The following is a 21818-nucleotide window of genomic DNA, read 5'->3' as shown; positions in this document are numbered from 1 at the left end:
TTAAGTTTGTCGTCGTTTTAAAATAGTGGCTATTTATAACATAACAAATATAAGATCGATGTTGTCGCTGTAGCCTTGAATATACAGAGCGCTCTGATATTGTATCTAAAGCTCCCACCATTAAAAAAACCTCAAGAGTTAACCCTTTTCGGAAACTTTTTTTCATTTATATGTAATTTTTTAAAAAGCTGATCCTTTAAAATAGCTATAAATATAAAAATATCTGCATCACTCATTCGTCAAAACGATCTGAGCACTACCTTGTTTTTTTCTCAGTATTAACGATATGGGTTTCTTTGTTCCACTCCAAGTAAAACATGTGAATATGCCGATGAACTTACCACATTTTGTAAAGGAATAATAACAAAAACTGCATGTTCTTTACTTCAGAAGGTATTAAATATGATTTATAAGTGGTCGACTGAAATTTGTATAAAATGTTTACCCTTGAAATCTAGAGTTATAACATTTTAGTAGATTCTTCCCATTCTCCTGTTATTTATCTGAATGGAGTTCTACTGAAACTTGTTGACCAACACAAATTGTTTGGAGTTACTTTTGAGTCTTTTGACACACAACTTACATGGAAACATCACACTGAAAATATCGAAAGTAACTGTTCAAATGGAATAAACATTTTATACCTGGTTGCATCAACAAATCTTAAGCTCCAGCTTAGCCCAGCTCAGTTTATAGATTTCTCAAAATTTCGTGGACACTGCATAACTCAAACGAAGAAGTGTTGCATAGAATAGGCAAGGCAAGAGAACTTTTCAACACAGTGAAAGTTAGAAAAACATCATATCTAGTCCACATACTGAGAAATGATAAGTACCAATATGCTCAACTTATGGTGAAAGGAATGATCGAGGGAAGGAGAGGACTAGGATGGAAAAGACTATCGTGGCTCAGAATCATCCGACAATGGACAGGGCTAAATTTTGAAGAGCTAATAAGAACAGCTGAAGACAGAGAACAATTTGCAATTGTAGTAGCCAACCTCTATTGAGGAGAGGGCACTTTAAGGAGAAGAAGCTTGTAGATCCATAATATTTGATTCTTATCTAAGCACGTTTTAACTGAGACGAAATTTAAGATGCAATTCACGTGGCAATCTATTGTGGCAAGCTAAAATTTGTTTTAGGACTCAATGGTGTAACGCATATGTTTAGTCAGCTGAGCTTAAAGTACGTCTTAAGGATAAGGTCTGATGGTGCAACCGGACATTTAAGACTCTAGCCCAGCACCAATAAAACGCTGAAGAAAGAATCTTATTGAGGATATATAGAGCTATTACTTGCTAGATTAGATTATAGATTCATGCTAATGACCGACTGCAATATTGGTCTTAAATCTCCAAATTCAATAGATACAAACGACTATCTTATGCATATCTAGCCCCGCCGCGCCGGCAGGATGTGTCTTGAACCGTTGAAACCTCCCCTTTTCATACGATGTCAGATTTTACTCTCTTTGTATTTCACTTGAGTTTCCAGCAATCCAAAAAACTCAGTAATCAAGTTCATCAATATTAACGGTCAAGCTCATGAAAATAGAGACCGATTAGTATATTCGAGGTCATGGGAATAATAGTAGGGAGGAAATGCTAAATTTGCAGTTACTCAAGCGTTATGGGGACCTATTGGGTTGTGAAGATTATGTCATAAAACCAAAAAAAATTAAGTAAAGTTTTCCACGGAAGTGGTGACTTTCCATTTTTAATTTAATTTTCCATTTCCAACAATGCTTTTTTCCGATTATAGCGCTATCTATCCATATTTGGAAAAGATATTTCGAATAAAAGTTACTTATTTCTATGTAAAGAATCCAAATCGGCAATAAAAAATGGGGTCTACTATTTAATACTTAACCTTCCACTTCACCTCCGTGGGGGGTCGTGTTTGGTGTCATTCGATAGATTTTTCAAAAATAATGACTACGTATATTTAGCAGTTTTTCAATCTGATGTTCATTTCGCGAAATTTTGCGGGGTTCCTATTTAAAATTTTACATTTATACACACGACCCCCCCTCTCCGTGGGGGGTCGTGTTTGGTATCATTCGATAGAATTTTGAAAAATATTGAACAAGTATTTTTTAGTTTTTCGATCTGACGTTAATTTCTCGAAATATACGCTTTTTTCTTGTAAAATTTTGTGACTTACCCATTTCCTTACGCCCCGCTCAAACCGTCAGATTTTTTAAATATACACTGTTCTGCATGTACTTAACTTACCTTATTTTAATTTGACGATTTCGAGTTTTTCTGAGGATATATTTTTTTCGGAGCTTCCTTAACGAGCTCCTCTGTATTAAGATCCAATATATGGTATAGGTACATTTACAGCGAACAAGGTTTCTCCCCATGTGATAATAGGAGCTCGAGTAACTTCAAAAATCTCCACTTGGACTCCCCTACCATAAAAATAACCAATTACAGCAACATAACACTGATAACAAATCACATAGGCAGTTTTCACGTGCTACAGATACGCATGAATGTCAGTTTTGACGTTTCACATAAATAAATTTAAATGGCACGATTTGGTTGCGATCATGATGAGCAGATAAACGAAATTATCGAGTTAAATACATCCAGAAATACTGTGTCCAGTAAGAAATTTGTTTAGAAACATTTTATTCTCCTTTGCAGTATTAGAAATTATGAATAGATAAATCTAGTATTTTTACTAAACCTTACTTGAATATTGACCAATAACTTCACAATCTAATAAACAGCATGAGTGAAAATACATCGTCGTCAGTTATTGAAACTAACACCTCTGGGTCTTCGTTTAATTTTTCGATTTTTTTACCAATTGTACTTTTAAATAAATAATTTTTCGTTCGAACTTATTTCAAAAAACAAAAAACTTTCTTCCGAATGTCCCTCGAACATTGATAAATCCTCAAAAATGTAATTCCTTTCGCTTCCTCCTCCTTCGGCGTCGGTCTGTTTCCAAACAACAAGCTTTTGAAATCTGTTAAATTTTTTCGCACAATCATCAATGTCTTCGGTTTATTACTACTTGACTATTTCACCCGACTATTTTTAACTGATAAAACGTCATAGCAACGCCACTTTTCCTACTGACAAATCTCCTTACTGCCCGTGATTTCTCAGCGACAAAATTATGACAGATCCGTCACGAAGGTATTAAAGAGATTATTTCAATCATAGAAGATTCTGACCAATAGAAAGCTACAGAAATAAAAATTAAACTGATAATTTTTGATAATATCCTGTCGTCAAGTATATTACATCAGATGCCCTTCGTTGCTACGAGAAAATACAGTCAGTGACATTAATGACAATTAATGTTTTAAAAATTATGAAACTGATGACTTTCAACCGTCAAATATTTATAACAACTGTGTGTTTAATTGTACTAATTTGTACTTACATAAATAAATTACAATAAAATTTTGGTTTTGAACAGTTTTATTCATGAAATAATCGCAACAAATTGCACTCGATCTCTAAAATTATTATCGAATTTTTGCCCTCGTGACACTTTGACATAATTTCACTCCCCTTCGGGTCGTGAAATTAAATCTGTCAAAGCGTTACTCGTGAAAAATTCGATAATTTTAGAGCTCTTGTGCAATTACTACTGATTATTTCATTCATAGGAGATTCTGACCAATAGAAAGCTACATAAATGAAAATTAAGGTGATAATTTTTGATAATATCCCGTCGTCAAGTATATTACATCAAATTCCCTTCGTTGCTACGAAAAAATACATTCAGTGACATTATTGACAATTAATCTTTTAAAAGTTATAAAAGTGATGACTTTCAACCGTCAAATATTTATAACAACTGTGGGTCTAATTGTACTAATTTGTACTTACATAAATAAATTACAATAAAATTGTTGGTTTGAACAGTTTTATTCATGAAATAATCGCCACAAATTGCACTCGATCTCTAAAATTATTGTCGAATTTTTGCCCTCGTGACACTTTGACATAATTTCACTCCTCTTCGGGTCGTGAAATTAAAACTGTCAAAGTGTCACTCGGGAAAAATTCGATAATTTTACAGTTCTTGTGCAATTACTACAGGTGCGGGAGCATGCCAAATATAATTCTATTTGAGTGACGTCACGTTGCCTAGCAACCGTCGATTCTCCAATTATGTAATTCTATTTTGTGACGTCAGAAAAATAGAATTCTATTTGGCTTGCTCTGGGCCCTGGAGCGGGAGCACGCCAAATTGAATTATATTTTAGTGACGTCACGTTGCCTAGCAACCGTTGATTCTCCCATTGTGAAATTCTATTTTGTGACGTCAGCAAAATAGAATTCTATTTGGCGTGCTCTGGGCCCTGATTATAAATATTATTATCTGATAATAATATTTTTGTCAGTTTGACAAACGTCATTGAGGCGTAATCAATTTTGGACAGATAATGAATCCAGACGACAAATCAAGATTTGGATGCCAGGTAGGTGAAGAAATCAAAAAGTTGGTTTCGGAAAATATCCCATTGAACACACAGAGGTCCAGAAGCTCTATTTGGACCCAATTTTCGGAGTTCCTACGGGTGAGAAATTTTACGCTTGAAAGATATACTACTATGACGGAACTAGCAAAAATTCTCGAGGATTATGCCTTTAACATGAAAAAGGCAATGGCGAAGACTATGAAGAGTCGTCTTTAAAGTCTATGTGGAATACTACAGCAAAAATGGTACAAGACAAATATTTTACAAAGTACGGCATAAAAATGGACCCTTTCACAGATATATCGTTCAAATGTGCAAGATAGGCTAGATATACCAAGCAGAGGCAGCTTCAAAGTGTTCAAGAAAAAAGAAAACTCAGTTCAAAAGCAATATCCACCAAAGAAATATTAAAAATTATCCAAAGCTACGACGAGGAAACCCCCGCAATGAGGCCGTAAACTGCAATATTCACTTTTTCCAGAAGGAATTTGATGTTATGGGAGAATTTACGGGCCGAATTAAATAGATCAGCATTTTATACAAAACAAATAAAGGCGGTTCGAAAAGTTTGACAAGCAGCAAATGGCTGGTAATAAATTCATCAAATAAAAATTTATGCCCAGCTGGATTATTTTTGAAATTATTGGAAAAAGGAGACCAAAGATTTTATTAGACAGACACTCTTTCTTACCGTTCACCCCAACTGGAAGGATGGATCTTGGTTCAAAAACTGTCCACTTGGAATCAACACCGCATCTAAGTGGACCAAAATGTCAGCTAAAATATTTGGAATAAACACAAAAAACATAAAATGACAAACCATGACTGAACAGGAGTTAATTAAGATAACGGGTCACTCAAATGCAAGCTCTCTAAAACCATATCTGCAGCTGGATTCCAGTCACCACCAAAATATGATCGAAAATCTCAGAACAACAAATGAAGCTGCACCTTCGAGTTCCCAAATGCAACAGATCAATAATACCCAAATTCATTTTTTGGCAGAAAAGAACGGGCAAACTACTATAGCTTATGATAATAATTGTACCGGGTGTCCCAATAAGAATGGCTCTCGGCCATATCTCAGGAACCGTTTATAGTAGAGCTTTGAAATAAAAAATTTTATAACAAAAGTTGTCTCAGGAAAAGCCTGGAAATTATTTTCATAATTGTGGGTCCACCGCTAGAGGGCGTAATTGAATATCAAAAATAAAAAAATCTAAATTTTACAAAATTTTCCTAATGAAGGGGCACTGGAAATCCGATTATTGTATTCTTCATCAAATTCTGCGCATATTTGATTTACAAGTTTAACTCTACCTTTGCAAATAAGAGGTGGGGGTGAGTGGGAACCTTGTTATGAAAAAATGGCTGTAAGTCCGGTTCTGCTAAATCAAATTTTAAAAACTGGGTCTTGTTGAAGACAGATCTTTTTTTTTCAATGTAAGCGTGATAATTTTGAACCATCCTAATAAGTAATAAGCCAGCTGGGAGGCGTTATTTAATTTTTTTCAGAAATCTAGTTTTCTTTGGAAAATATTAAATACAAAAATGCATTTTTAATCATACTTTATAAAATTAGATTAAATTAGCAATATAATAGCGAAAACCGCATGTCGATATCTTTTTTCTATCTCAAGATATCTCGAGAAACGTGTAAATTTTATACATAACTGTTACTATCACCGGTAAACTAAGTTAATGAAAAGTAGTGTGCTGTGGAAAAAAACAAAATAACATTTTACAGATGTCAACGTATAAAAATATAATTAATTACAACAACAATATAAAGAGAAACAGTACTATTAAAATTAAATATAACACAGAACAAAAAGAACTACTTAGTGACGACCTAAATATTCAAATTGTTGCATATCATACACTACTCTAGAATACATTATCCAGAGAATACTAAACGCCATTCAAAGCATATCGAGAGCAGAAATTGAGACTGCTGTTCAATCTACTCTTGAAAGAGTAAATGTTTGCAACGAAAATGATGGGCAAAAATTTGAACGTTTATGTCATCACTAAATAGTTGTTTTTATTTCTTTGTAATAGGACTTTTCAACGCTTCTCATTTGTTTCGAGCCTCTGTCATATGCCGTATAATCCGTGTATAATATTAATATACGAGATATGAACGAGGCTCGAAACAAATGAGAAGCGTTGAAAAGACCTAATATACGTTGACAGTTGGAAAATGTTTCTTTGTTGTTTCCAGAGCACACTACTTTTAATGAATTTCTTTTACCGGTGACAGTAACAGTTATTATTTAAATTTACACGTTTTGTAAGATATCTCGAGATAGAAAAAAGGTATTAACATGCGGTTTTCGCTATTCTGTTGCTAATTTTGTCTAATTTTGTAATATGGTATTAAAAATGCATGTTTGTATTTAATATTTTCCAATGAACACTAGATTTCTGAAAAAAAATTAAATAACGCCTTCTAGCTGGCATATTACTCAGTAAGTTGGTACAAAATCATAACTTTTACATTGACGAAAAAGATCTGTCTATAACAAGACCAAGTTTGCAAAATTTGATTAAGCAGAACCGGACTCACAGCCAGTTTTTCATAACAAGGTTCCCACTCACCCCCACCTCTTATTTCCAAAGGTAGACCTAAACTTGTCAAATCAAATATACGTAGAATTTTATGAAGAATACGACGATCGGATTTCCAGTGCCCCTTCATTAGGAAAATTTTGTAAAATTTAGATTTTTTAATTTTTGGTATTCAATTACGCCCTCTAGCGGTGGTCCCACAATTATGAAAATAATTTCCAGGCTTTTCCTGAAAAAACTTTTGTTATAAAATTTTTTATTTCAGAGCTATACTATAAACGGTTCCTGAGATATGGCCGAGAGCCATTCTTATTGGGACACCCGGTACATTTAATATTTTTAACAAATAAATAAAGATTATGTTTCGTTGATATGGTGAATTAACTGTCTCGTGAAATAGTCTTGTCGAATATCATTCGAGAGAAAATTATTTACCGGCAAAATTTTCTAATGGTTTTATTCAAGTTTGTTGACTTTTGGCAATTTTAGCTTATGAAATTTTAACAAAATAACTCGACTGACGTCCCGTGATTTAACTGTCAAAATTTAATTAGCGAAAATTGCCAGGCAACAAACTTTCATACCAGTAAAAATATTGCCGGCAAAATTTTCTGTTATATGATATACATACGATAATTTTTTAATGATTTAACTTCCAATCGTATAGTAAGATTTTTGATCACGTGATTAATTCTGTCCAATCAGATTATTATTTCTTTGGTAATTTTTTACTGTAGAAAATTACAGAGAGAATTTTTTAAGTAGATTGTTTCTGTTTAATTGCAACCAGTTTCCTAGTTTTGGACAACTTTCACATTTAAGAAAATATCCATAATATACTTTTAGTTCTGCGTCTAATGTCTAATTGTTACGAGGAAAACACAAATAGGCAAATTTAAGCGCTCAATTTACTTCGGTAAAATTATTTCATGAATAAAACTGTATTTGTAAATAAATTAACTAATATTTTATTAATATCTTCATCTAAATATTTGCTAAACTGTGCTTTTCACTTTGACAAGTTGAAAAATGTGTGTCACATTAATTGGGATCAATGTCACTGACTGTTTTTATATATAAAGACTTGAATTTTATATGTAAGTAATAAAAAATAACCTTACGAATATCACACGACAGTAAGAATAAATAAGAAAATAATGCTTCACTTTTGCGGGCTTCCTGCGAGCTCTCGTGTCAATTGTAAGACAAAAAATTTTCGACAAACTGTCGCATTATTGTCAATTTATTCTCACTCTCTTGTGATATTATACCCGATTATTTCATTCATAGGAGATTCTGACCAATAGAAAGCTACAGAAATCTAAATTAAATCGATAATTGTATCAGTATAAAAGTAGTGTGTATAAAAAATATTTATCAAAACTGTGTGTTTAATGGTACTTACATAAATAACTTACAATAAAATTTTGGTTTTGAACAGTTTTATTCATGAAATAATCGCAACAAATTGCACTCGACCTCTGAATTAATACATATTTTTTGCTCTCGTGACACTTTGACATAATTTATTATAATTATTATTATAAATTAAAACTGTCAAAGTGTCACTCGGGAAAAATTCAATAATTTCAGAGCTCTTGTGCAATTACTACTGATTATTTCATTCATAGGAGATTCTGTCCAATAGAAAGCTACAGAAATCTGAATTAAATCGATAATTTTTGATAATCTCCCGTCGTTAAGTATATTACGTCAGATGCCCTTCGTTGCTACGAAAAAATAAATTCAGTGACATCAATGACAATTAATGTTTTAAAAATTATAAAAGTGATGACTTTCAATCGTCAAATATTTATAAAAACTGTGTGTTTAATGGTACTTACATAAATAAATTACAATAAAATTTTGGTTTTGAACAGTTTTATTCATGAAATAATCGCAACAAATTGCACTCGACCTCTGAAATTAATATAGAATTTTTGCTCTCGTGACACTTTGACATAATTTCACTCGCCTTCGGCTCGTGAAATTAAAACTGTCAAAGTGTCACTCGGGAAAAATTCAATAATTTCAGAGCTCTTGTGCAATTACTACTGATTATTTCATTCATAGGAGATTCTGACCAATAGAAAGCTACAGACATGCAAATTGAGGTTATAATTTTTGATAATCTCCCGTCGTTAAGCATATTACGTCAGATGCCCTTCGTTGCTACGAAAAAATACATTCAGTGACATTAATGACAAATGTTTTAAAAATTATAAAAGTGATGACTTTCAACCGTCAAATACATATTTATAACAACTGTGTGTTTAATTTCACTAATTGGTAGTTACATATATAAATTACAATAAAATTTTGGTTTTGAACAGTTTTATTCATGAAATAATCGCAACAAATTGCACTCGACCTCTGAAATTAATATAGAATTTTTGCTCTCGTGACACTTTGACATAATTTCACTCGCCTTCGGCTCGTGAAATTAAAACTGTCAAAGTGTCACTCGGGAAAAATTCAATAATTTCAGAGCTCTTGTGCAATTACTACTGATTATTTCATTCATAGGAGATTCTGACCAATAGAAAGCTACAGACATGCAAATTGAGGTTATAATTTTTGATAATCTCCCGTCGTTAAGCATATTACGTCAGATGCCCTTCGTTGCTACGAAAAAATACATTCAGTGACATTAATGACAAATGTTTTAAAAATTATAAAAGTGATGACTTTCAACCGTCAAATACATATTTATAACAACTGTGTGTTTAATTTCACTAATTGGTAGTTACATATATAAATTACAATAAAATTTTGGTTTTGAACAGTTTTATTCATGAAATAATCGCAACAAATTGCACTCGAACTCTAAAATTAATATAGAATTTTTGCCCTCGTGACACTTTGAAATAATTTCACTCGCCTTCGGCTTGTGAAATTAAAACTGCCAAAGTGACACTCGGGAAAAATTCAAAAATTTTAGAGCTCTTGTGCAATTACCACTGATAATTTCTCGTCGTCAAGTAGCACTTCAGATAACTTTCGTTGTTAAGCAAATTTAAAATTAAATAAACTTTCAGTGACCACAATTTATTATGGAAAAGGGGAAGTTAAGAGGAAACAGTAGCGATCAACAGGTAGCGAAAACGCGTTCCAAGATTGCGGCTGTAATTTTGAATATTTTTTCGAGATATTTGGCACACGTATTCGTATTATAATAAAGAATGGCGGTACAGAGCCCAATTTGAAAAATATATTAATATGTGGAAATTACTCTGTAATTAAATACAATATTAAAAAACGAGCCTGTACCGCCATTCAGAAGAACAAAAAAATACACTTTCTTCAAATAAACTTTTTTATCCGATGCCTAGATTTTGTGTTATTTTGGAACTACTAATGAAATAAAAAATTTTAGTAGTTCTAAAATAACACAAAAGGTAGGCATCGGATAAAAAAGTTTATTTGAAGAAAGTGTATTTTTTTGTTCTTCTTAATGGCGGTACAGACTCGTTTTTTTAATATTGTATTTAATTGCAGAGTAATTTCCACATATTAATAAATTTTTCAAATTCGGCTCTGTACCGCCATTCTTTATTATATTACGAATACCTGTGCCAAATATCTCGAAAAAATATTCAAAATTACAGCCGTAATCTTGGAACGCGTTTTGGCTACCTGTTGATCGCTACTGTATCACCTTAAGTGCCAAAACCAACATTTTGAGATATTTAGTAAAAACGTTAAGAAAACGCACGGATTAATAATTTTGTTTGTTTATTTATACAAAAAATTTGTTTATAACAAGACGGAAAACTTAATCTAAAATTATAGTAATATTATAAAGAAACGAAACGAAGAAAATTCTTTTTTTTTTAATAGGAAGGTGCTAAGTGCCCACTTACTTGTGTGTTGTCACATAACCCCTTTGCAAAGAAACACTCAAGGCACATACAGCTGGCGCCATCTTACAGTCCCTATACAAAGTTTAGTATTAGGAATGGTACCTAGCATCTTTGTTAGGACGTTGAGGATGGCACATACAACCCTTCTATGGCAATAACTCAAAATCAACAGTTTTGGCATTTAGCACCTTTAAAACTTCCACTCTTCAATTAATGCTTTACAACTTGCCGAAGGCAACATTGTGAGCAGGTTTAGTAAATATTCAAATGAAGAAGTCAATAATATATTAGTTGAAATGATTTACAAATACAGTTTTATTTTATTGATTAAATAATATATAAATACAGTTTAAAGGATTTACAAAATACAATCACTCGAGACCTGTGTCTCGGCTCTTGTGTTTATTGACAGGCAACAAGTTTTCGAAAAATTGTCGCATTATTGCCAATTTATTTTCACTCTCTTGTAATAATAATGTTGACTACTTTTTATTTTCAATCGTGTAGTTAATTTTTCATCGCGTGTTTAATTTCGTCCAATCAGATTATTATTATATTATTAAATTTAATATACAGGTTGCCCCAAAAGTAGGGGAACGGTCGAATATTTCGCGAACTAAACATCGGATCGAAAAACTGAAAAATACGTGCTCAATCATTTTCAAAATCTAACAAATGACACCAACACCAACCCCCACTACACCCCCTGGAGGTGGGGTGGAGGGTAACTTTAAAATCTCAAATAGGAACCCCTAGTTTTCTTGCAGATTTGGATTCGTTACGTAAAAGTAAGCAACTTTTATTCAAGACATTTTTTCGAACTGTGGATAGATGGCGCTATAATTGAGAAAAACGATTTATCCTGATACCATAGGTAAATTATAGAAACGGTCTAATATCTGGAGAAATACACTTCCCAATGAGAAAACAAAAAAAAAGGTTTTTAATACTTTTTGAAAACCTATCGAATAACACTAAACATGACCCTCCAACCCACCCCCTGGAGGTGGGGTGGAGGGTAACTTTAAAATCTTAAATAGCAACCCCCACTTTTTATTACAGATTCAGATTCGTCATGAAAAATTAAGCAACATTTATTCGAAACATTTTTTAGAATTGTTGATAGATGGCGCTTTAATTGGAAAAACACGATTTATTAGCGCCATCTATCAGCAATTTTAAAAAATGTTTCGAATAAATGTTGCTTAATTTTTCATGACGAATTCGAATCTGCAATAAAAAGTGGGGGTTGGTATTTAAGATTTCAAATTTACCCCCACCCCGTCCCAGGGGGTGGGTTGGAGGGTCATTTTTGGTGTTTATGGATAGGTTTTTGAAAAATATTAAAAACTTTTTTTTTGGTTTCTCATTTGGAAGTGTATTTCTCGAGATATTAGACCGTTTCTATAATTTACCTATGGTATCAGGATAAATTGTTTTTCCCAATTATAGCGCCATCTATCCACAGTTCGAAAAAATGTCTTGAATAAAAGTTGCTTACTTTTACGTAACGAATCCAAATCTGCAAGAAAAACTAGGGGTTTCCATTTGAGATTTTAAAATTTCCCCCACCCCACCTCCAGGGGGTGTAGTGGGGGTTGGTGTTTGGTGTCATTGGATAGATTTTGAAAATGATTGAACACGTATTTTTCAGTTTTTCGATCCGATGTTTAGTTCGCGAAATATTCGACCGTTCCACTACTTTTGGGACACCCTATATAATAACATATTATATTAAATTATTATATTAAATATTATATTAAAGGGTACCCCCCGTTAAGATAGGCAAAATGCCCTCACTCCCAGAATTCAATTTTATTATTTTTTTACGTTCTATGCAACTAAAATTGAGATAACGCGGATTTTTAGCTCGCCACCCTCCTTACCCCTCCCCCCACAGCGAAAAACGTAGATTTTTAGATTTAATTTTTTTTAGTTGGGTTGTAATTGATTTAAAAATTTCAAAAAATTCACACGTGTAGCTGAGGCTTTTACAAAACATGTCTATCTTTTATGGACCCGGAGGTCGAGTGTATATAACCACAAATTTTTTTCTAACTTTTTAAAACCCAAGCTAAAAAACTTTTTTTGGAGGGGTCTGCAGGTCCAGTTTTTTTTGCATTTTGTGTATTTTATCAAAAGCTATCTCTCTGATTTTTTTCAGATTTTTCCGTCAGGTGCGCTATCTTGAAAAATCAGGAAAACTGTATTTTTAGGGGGTTTTTAGGGATTTTCTCCATTTTATAGAGTGCAGCATAAATCAACCGAAGGTTTTTTTAATAGATTATGTACAATTTGAAATAACTGAGCATTTTAGGATTATCAAAAATTGGGCAAAACACCTTTAAACTCCCCAAAAGCCATGCTTTTTTAAGTTATGTAAGGGTTTTTGCGGGCTTAATGATATTTTTTGAGATCGATACAGCTTGAATATTTTGTTTTTTCATGTTTTTACGTTATATGTGATTAAAAAATAAGACGAATCGCATTTTTAGCCCACCACCCCCTCCTCTGTCCCCACAAAAACGTCAATTTTTCTATTTTTTTTTTGTTTAGTTAAGTTGCAATTAATTTAAAAATTTTATGAGGCTCCTACAACACATACCTATTTTTTTATAGACCCGTAGGTCGAGTGTACAATACATATAACCTTTTATAACCAATACATATAGACTTTGAGTTGGTCACTTTATGACTTTTATAATAATAATTTTTAATCGAGTTATTAAGCCTTGAACATTGAAAATTGACAATTACTGATTATTATCAATCCGGTAATAAATATAACAATATAGCAAATAAAGAAAAAAAATGTATTAGTAATACATTTTACAAAAAAAAACAAAACCCCAACGTGCAATATTTTTTAAACAATTATAAACTTTTTTTGTATGTAAATGTAACAAATAAAGAAGGAGAAATAATTTATTAGTAATAAATTTTACAAAAAACACACCAACACAAAATACAACATTTTGTGAAGACAATTAAACACTACTCTTGTATGTAAATGTAACACTCTAACAAAGAACGAATAATAATTTATCAGTAATACATTTTGCAAAAAAACATGTTTGAAAAAATGAAAAGCTACTTTTAATAAAATATTTTTGGCGGTTTAGGCATGCAATTTATGTAAGTATGGCCTATTGTTTTTTAAAACCTCTGTCAATTTTTAACTTTTCTCTAAATTAATTAGGTTATACTTAATTTTAGGGCTTTCAAACACTGATGATGGATTCCTTAATCCGAAAACGTTTTGTATTGTGACTCTTATTTAGGGTATTTTTATATATACATTTTACAAAAAACTTGGTATTTTTATAAAATATTTTTAATATTTAATTACATAAGGTGTTCAAAATTACCTCCTAACACAGTGGTTCCCAACCTTTTATGTCTGGCGACCCACCTTATGATGTTTTTCATATTCGCGACCCATCCCTCACCCACGATAATAGAAAAAAATAAGGAACAGTCACTGTACGCTACACAGCTACTGTAAGAGCCACGCCGTGACCCACCTGAAATCCGCACGTGACCCGCTAGTGGGTCGAGACCCACTTGTTGGGAAACGCTGGTCTAGATGGAACATCTATATTAATTTTATTGAGCAAAGAAGAAGAAGCAGCTCTACCATGAAGAATATTGTAAAAAGTAATAAAATATCTCTTCTTATGATGCATAGAATTGGGTGGCATATTTTTAATGTAGCAAGTAAATCTGCATCATTGTAGTTGTCCAAGATGGTTAATTTGAAAGCAATCTGTTTAAGGTACTAGTACACTTTAGAAGAACAAAAATAATAATTTTTTCAAGAATTTTTTTCTCAGAACCTTTATTAAAAATGAACCTAAAACTTTTTACATATTAATATCTAACTCTTAGAGAGTACAAAAAATATATCCTTTTTCATTTATGCACGTACACGTACACTCGTACACTAATATTGTAGAAGGGGCAAAAGTCGAGGCCTCGAAAAATGATGGCGGACAGTTAATCTTAGGATTGGGATATCTGAAACAAAAAAATCGTACTGCGTTTGAAAAAGGAAGGCTTCTGATGTGACAATTTACCACAATTTGACCAAAAAATTAAAAATAAATATTTTTTAAACATGAAAAACTAAAGAAAAACCAGCGATTTTTTCACAAATTTTTTTCAAATTTCCGTAAAATCTATTTTTTGCGGAATTTTTCACTAACGGTGGTAAATTTTTACGGAACAAACCGTGCTTTTTCAAATGCCTTACGATTTTTTTGTTTCAGAGATCCCAATCCTGAGATTAACTGTCCGCCATCGGAACTACTTTTTTTGAGGCCTCAACTTTGGCACCCTCTATATCTAACACATTTATGCACGCCTAAAAACGATCATTGAATGAGCTACTTCCACTACGAAACAATTGTAAATTAACACATCGAAATACATTATTTTGTATTCTATTTTTCATCTCATCATTTGTTGTTGGAGGTATTTTATAAGCTTCATTATTAACGTTACCCCAAAAAAAGTCAGTACAGTTTATTAATTCTGGTGATCTGTGTGGCCACGCTACTGGTCCATTGAAAAATGGAAATATCTCGAAAACTAATAAATTTAGACATAGAGAATGCTATCTAAAAATTAAAGTACGGTAATGGTAATTTTCAATAGTGATATAAAATACAGGGTATTCTTTAAAATTACTGAGAAATAATGTACTTGCGTTTTGACTCACCCTATATTTGATATAAAGAAAATGAGCAATATCAATTGTTTTTGACAATTTTGACAATACTTAAAAAATATTTCATCACAAAACCATTGCTGTTATGCGTATTCTTATTTATATAGGTAGTCTAACTTGTTACGGTTTCCATATAAAATTGGTTGTAACTTTGTAAATACCCTGTATAATATAACAAACCTTTATATTTTTGTGATGAAGAAGTTAACAGGATTTTGAATGTAAAATAAAATATAGGGTGTTCCATTAAAAAAAAACATAAGTTTGGTCGGCCACTCTGTTATCGGACACCCTGTAACATTCTAACTAGATTTGTAACATGTTATTAACTTTTATTGCTATCTATTACCATAGCGGATCTATTGAGCCTTACCCCACTAATCAATCACCCTGCATATGAGAATATTATACATAGACTATACAACATAATGACAGAAACTCGAAACAAACGAGAATCGATGAAAAGCCCTATTGAAATAAATTAATAATTAAAATTTTTAAAATCCAACTGATAATTTTGGTTTGACTGGTAACTTGGTGGTAGGGGAGCAAAGCATGCTAAGTTTGCAGTCACTCGAGCGTTATGAATGGGAACCTATTGGGTTGTGATTATTAGGTCCTAAAACCAAAAAAAGTTAATTAAACTTTACCATTTTAGTGGGAACTTTCAATTTTTTAATTTAATTTTCCATTTCCAACAATCGTTTTTTCCGATTATATCGCCATCTATCCATAATTCGAAAAAATGTCTCGAATAAATTTGCTTATTTTTACGTAAGAAATCCAAATCTGTAATAAATATGTGGGGGTCCCATTTAAGATTTTAAAGTAACCTCCCACCCCACCTCCGTGAGGGTCGTGTTTGGTACCATTCAAAAGATTTTTCAAAAACATTTTAAAAGTGTATTTTGCAGTTTATCGATATATTGTTCATTTTGCGAAATATCGCGGGGTGTGTATTTAAAATTTTAAATTAAACCCCTACCCATCCTCGTTTTTGAAAAATATTAAACACGTATCTTTTAGTTTTTCGATCTCACGTTCATTTCGCGAAATATTCGCTTTTTTCTTGTGAAACTCTGTGACTCACCCATATCCGCACGTCCCGCTCAAATCTGCAGATTTTTAAATATACACTCTTTTGATGTACTTACCTTACCTTATCTTAATATGACAATTTCGAGTATTTTTAAGGAAAAAATTTTTTTTCGGGCCCCCCTTAACGAACTTTCCTGTGTTAAGAGCCAATATATGGTAGAGGTACATCTCTGCAGGGTACCAGGTTTCTCCCCATATGATAATCGACGCGCTCGAGTAACTGCAACAATCCTCGCTTGGGCTCCCCTACCATTGGTTTTACATAGACATGACCGCCATTTTCTACTAAGGGCGCTCAGTATATACCTTTTAGTAAAAATTTCTAATCATTGGCGTTGTGTGAACTTTAAGTTTAAATAAAATTTTGTAGGAACCAAAGGTTTTTACGCCGTTTTAAAGTAATGTTCAAGTATCAATAATGTTTGTCTGACAACACCAAAATTTTTTGAAATTTTGTAATTCTTTTGGATATATTTCCTTGAAGGTTTCTGAACTTATAGTTTTTATCTTTTTATCCACTTGAATTGTTCCCTATATAATTAAAATGTAATAAAATTGTTTTAGAGTTGTTCAACAAAACAAGTAGTGAATGTTGGGCTACAACGGTAACTCAGGCTATTCGGGAATGTACCCGATCTCTTGATGCAAGTGTTCCTTTATACGATGCGCAGGGACTAAGTAGAAGTTGTAGGTTTGTATTTTTATTAAAATATCTTTGATAACTTATTGTTAATCTATTCGATTAAGTCCAAAGAGAAGATCAGAAACTAAAAATTTTACAGATTCTTTTGGGGCTAAAGAAATAATATTTTGACAAAATATTCTTTTGTATCCAACCACAGTGTAGTCTCATTTCCTTAGATAAATTCTTCTTCTTCTTCTTTTTCTACTTCAGCCTGTTTGCATCCACTCCTGGACTAAGGCCTCCCCATGTGCTCTCCACTTATTTCTGCTTTGTGGAATTTGGTGATAGTTTCTCCCTACTTTGGCTGTAATGTCGTCTAGCCATCGTTTTTGTGATCTTCATCTACTACGACTGTGTTCGCGTGGTCTCCAATGTACAATGTTTCTCTTCCACCTATCGTTGTTTTACCGTGCCATGTGCCACCTAGGTAAATTACAAAAACTCAAATCTTTAGAATCGTTCAATATTAATCAATCTTACTGTTCTTAAATTTAAAACATTCTGAAACCTTTTTAAGTCATAATCCGTTTCTTGCGTACTATCTTACTTTTAGCGTATATCTAAAAGTATAAGCCCTATTGTTGTCTTGTTGTACATTCACAATATATTCATAAAAATATATGTTTTTATTCAATTACTATACTAATTATATAATCTTTTTTAGCAAATCTGACGAAATGATAAAATGTTTTAAATCACATCTGGAAAGACACTGTTCAGATAAAGTAGTGGCTATTGGGACAACTATTACAAGTTTTATTAAGAACGGCTTCTGTAGTAACCAAGGAAAATTAAATTAAATGAAATTTTTATTGGCCTATTTGGACTATTATATTTTTAAATTAAAATATGTTTATAGATTTTTGCAACAAATTGTTTTATATTTATTTTATATTTTTTACTTAAGCCGTCCTCCTATAACTTACGGTGTCGAGATAAATGTCGAGGTATTTTATATTTAGAATATTTTTAAAAGATGAAGTAGTTTTCAATCCTAATAGCAAAATTAATAATATTGAAAATATTAAAAACATTACTAAAAGATTTTTAAATTGAAAACTTATTGGTACACTTTCCTGGTGACACCTCCAAGGCTTCTACAATATGCAAGCACATGTGTGCTGCAGTGAAGACAAAGGGAAGGAATTCTGCACTATGCAATTCACATCCCCCGTCTGCAGCTTGGTAAAGTTCCAACGGAAAATGCACCTGGTTACTCTACGGAGTAATACGACTATAAAATAAAAATGTATACAATTTTTATTCAGTTGCAATGCGAAGGCAAAACAATCTTACTTTTCAATTATAATACTGAGCGCAGTCCAGTCCTCTTAATCGCGATTTTCGGCTCTTATTGGAGCCTCATCGGAGAGAACGTAGGCACTGTTCTCCATACCCTAATTGACCAGCACCGAGAGCTTTTCCCACTCATTGCAACCGAAGTAAAGGTATTAGGTGACTAGCGTCATCTGGCAATTGAAAGACGAAGTAGTTTTCAATCAAGTGATATAGTTTACAATGTGTTTGCCTTTTTAAGTCTTCAACTGAAGAGGTTGAGGAGTGGGGAGCTGTTTGTCTCGAGTTGGTCATTCAGAATTATATCTGTATTTTTCAGTTTATTAATTTCCATAGATTCTAAAAAAGATAGCTTAAGGCCTTTATTTTGAATATGCAGAATTTGAAACTCTTCATTGAAAGAATGATTATGATCTAGAAGGTGAAGTGCGTATGTAGAAGTGTCTGTTTTTCTATTGTTGAATGCCCCTTTGTGTTCTGCTATCCCTTTGTCAAAAGTTCTGCCAGTTTTACCGATGTACGTTTTCGGACAGTCACCACACGTTAGTTTGTACCCACCACTCTGTAGTTGCTTTCTCTTTCGGCTTTTATTGTTCTTAATATATTTGCTTAAGTTGTTGTTAGTTATGAAAGCTGGTGTTATTCCTTTCTTTGTTATGTATCTGGCTATTTTTGTTGTTATCTTGCCAGTATATGTGAGAGAGCAGAAGGTACTGGGTTCTTTCTGTGGTGGTGGATACACTAATTTCAGGGCTTTCTTATGGAGTTTTTGGTTTAAAATTTTGTTAACTGTTTGTTCGTTATAGCCGTTGTTTACTGCTATTTGTTTAATGATGTTTAGTTCTATCTCGAAGTTATTTTTTGTCATGGGAATTTCTGTCAGTCTATGTATCATGCTATGGTAGGCTGCTAATTTGTGTTGTGTAGGATGGGATGATGAATTGTGTATAGTTGTGTCAGTATGGGTAGGTTTATGATACACGGAGAACTCATGTTTGTTGTGTAGTCTGGAAATCGTTATATCTAGAAAGTTTATGGAGTTATTCTGTTCTGTTTCTATTGTAAACTCAATATTATTATGAAGTGAATTAATATATGATAGAAATTGGTCAAGTTGTCTGTTAGTTCCTGTAAAGCATACTAGTATATCATCCACGTATCTCCAACAATATAAGAACTGTTTAAATACGGGATGTTTAGAAATTGTTGTTTCAAGTTGGTTCATAAATATATCTGATAGCAATGGGCTTAGAGGATTACCCATAATAATTGAATTTAATAATCAAATATACACAAACAACAGTGCAGGACTTATTATGGGTAATCCTCTAAGCCCATTGCTATCAGATATATTTATGAACCAACTTGAAACAACAATTTCTAAACATCCCGTATTTAAACAGTTCTTATATTGGTGGAGATACGTGGATGATATACTAGTATGCTTTACAGGAACTAACAGACAACTTGACCAATTTCTATCATATATTAATTCACTTCATAATAATGTTGAGTTTACAATAGAAACAGAACAGAATAACTCCATAAACTTTCTAGATGTAACGATTTCCAGACTACACAAAAAACATGAGTTCTCCGTGTATCATAAACCTACCCATACTGACACAACTATACACAATTCATCATCCCATCCTACACAACACAAATTAGCAGCCTACCATAGCATGATACATAGACTGACAGAAATTCCCATGACAAAAAATAACTTCGAGATAGAACTAAACATCATTAAACAAATAGCAGTAAACAACGGCTATAACGAACAAACAGTTAACAAAATTTTAAACCAAAAACTCCATAAGAAAGCCCTGAAATTACTGTATCCACCACCACAGAAAGAACCCAGTACCTTCTGCTCTCTCACATATACTGGCAAGATAACAACAAAAATAGCCAGATACATAACAAAGAAAGGAATAACACCAGCTTTCAGAACTAACAACAACTTAAGCAAATATATTAAGAACAATAAAAGCCGAAAGAGAAAGCAACTACAGAGTGGTGTGTACAAACTAACGTGTGGTGACTGTCCGAAAACGTACATCGGTCAAACTGGCAGAACTTTTGACAAACGGATAGCAGAACACAAAAGGGCATTCAACAATAGAAAAACAGACACTTCTACATACGCACTTCACCTTCTAGATCATATTCATTCTTTCAATGAAGAGTTTCAAATTCTGCATATTCAAAATAAAGGCCTTAAGCTATCTTTTTTAGAATCTATGGAAATTAATAAACTGAAAAATACAGATATAATTCTGAATGACCAACTCGAGACAAACAGCTCCCCACTCCTCAACCTCTTCAGTTGAAGACTTAAAAAGGCAAACACATTGTAAACTATATCACTTGAGAAAGGCACTCTGCCGAAACAGCTGTAGTCACTTAATTATAATAAATTCTGTGGAAGTATAGAAAACAAACGTTTTCAGTGTTTTATTATTAGATAAAAACATAGTCGTTGTTAAGCAGTTGGTTAATATAGTCGGTCGTAGGCAATTAACAAGTGTCGCCACAAAAAAATCGCCGGTTTAGTTATACTATAAAATAAATTAACCATTTATCCCTCCTTTCTCAGCTTAGTCACAGTATATAGAGGTTCCACAGTAAAACCACTCCTCTCTCGGCGCTTTGATCTCAAGAAGTAATACCAGCAGTACGCAATTGGTAGTTCACCAGTGGTGGATGCGGGTTTCCCTGTTAAAATCCGTACGTTTCAATGCGACTAGCAATGCGAAAGTGGGGCAAAAGCGACTAAGAACATTGCGCGGTCACCATGCGCGACTACAGATTTTACTTCCAATTTTTCGGAGAGTGGTTCTACTGTCCCTCTTTATACTGTGGCTTAGAAATAACTGAAGGCATCAAGACCTACCAGTTACATAAGGTAAGATTTTTTTATATAATAACCCTACAACCCGCTTTGAATTTGTTTTGCATAACCAGGATTTGCCATTCCATAAGTTTGGCCTTCTAGCCGCGATAGTCTTGAATAAAATTTCGTTGTTGTTTTCCAGTTCAAGATCTTTCGTGTATTTCGTGTTGGATTAATTTATTTAGTTATAATTGCAATCAGTATAGTATATTTGTCGTGGTAAAA

General features: G+C 32.8%; 1 protein-coding gene across 2 annotated transcripts in view; it reads left to right on the top strand.

The window, feature by feature from the left end:
* LOC114333990 (uncharacterized) overlaps nt 1-18285 on the top strand; it is a 44505-nt gene extending 26220 nt beyond the window's left edge. Inside the window, exons 4-5 of one of the 2 annotated variants that reach the window (XM_028283989.2) lie at nt 17278-17404; nt 18063-18285. In XM_028283989.2, the coding sequence (XP_028139790.2) occupies nt 17278-17404; nt 18063-18198 (263 nt within the window). In that variant the 3' untranslated portion in view covers nt 18199-18285. Of the gene's footprint in view, nt 1-17277; nt 17405-18062 lie in introns of those variants that run through there. The other variant, XM_028283990.2, reaches the window with a different exon arrangement.
* Nucleotides 18286-21818: the final 3533 nt, after the last annotated feature.

Source organism: Diabrotica virgifera, chromosome 4 (assembly GCF_917563875.1).
Source record: "Diabrotica virgifera virgifera chromosome 4, PGI_DIABVI_V3a".
Classification (NCBI taxonomy): Eukaryota; Metazoa; Arthropoda; class Insecta; order Coleoptera; family Chrysomelidae; genus Diabrotica; species Diabrotica virgifera.
The sequence above is the reverse complement of the archived record's forward strand: the minus strand, read 5'-3'. Positions and strand labels throughout refer to the sequence as shown.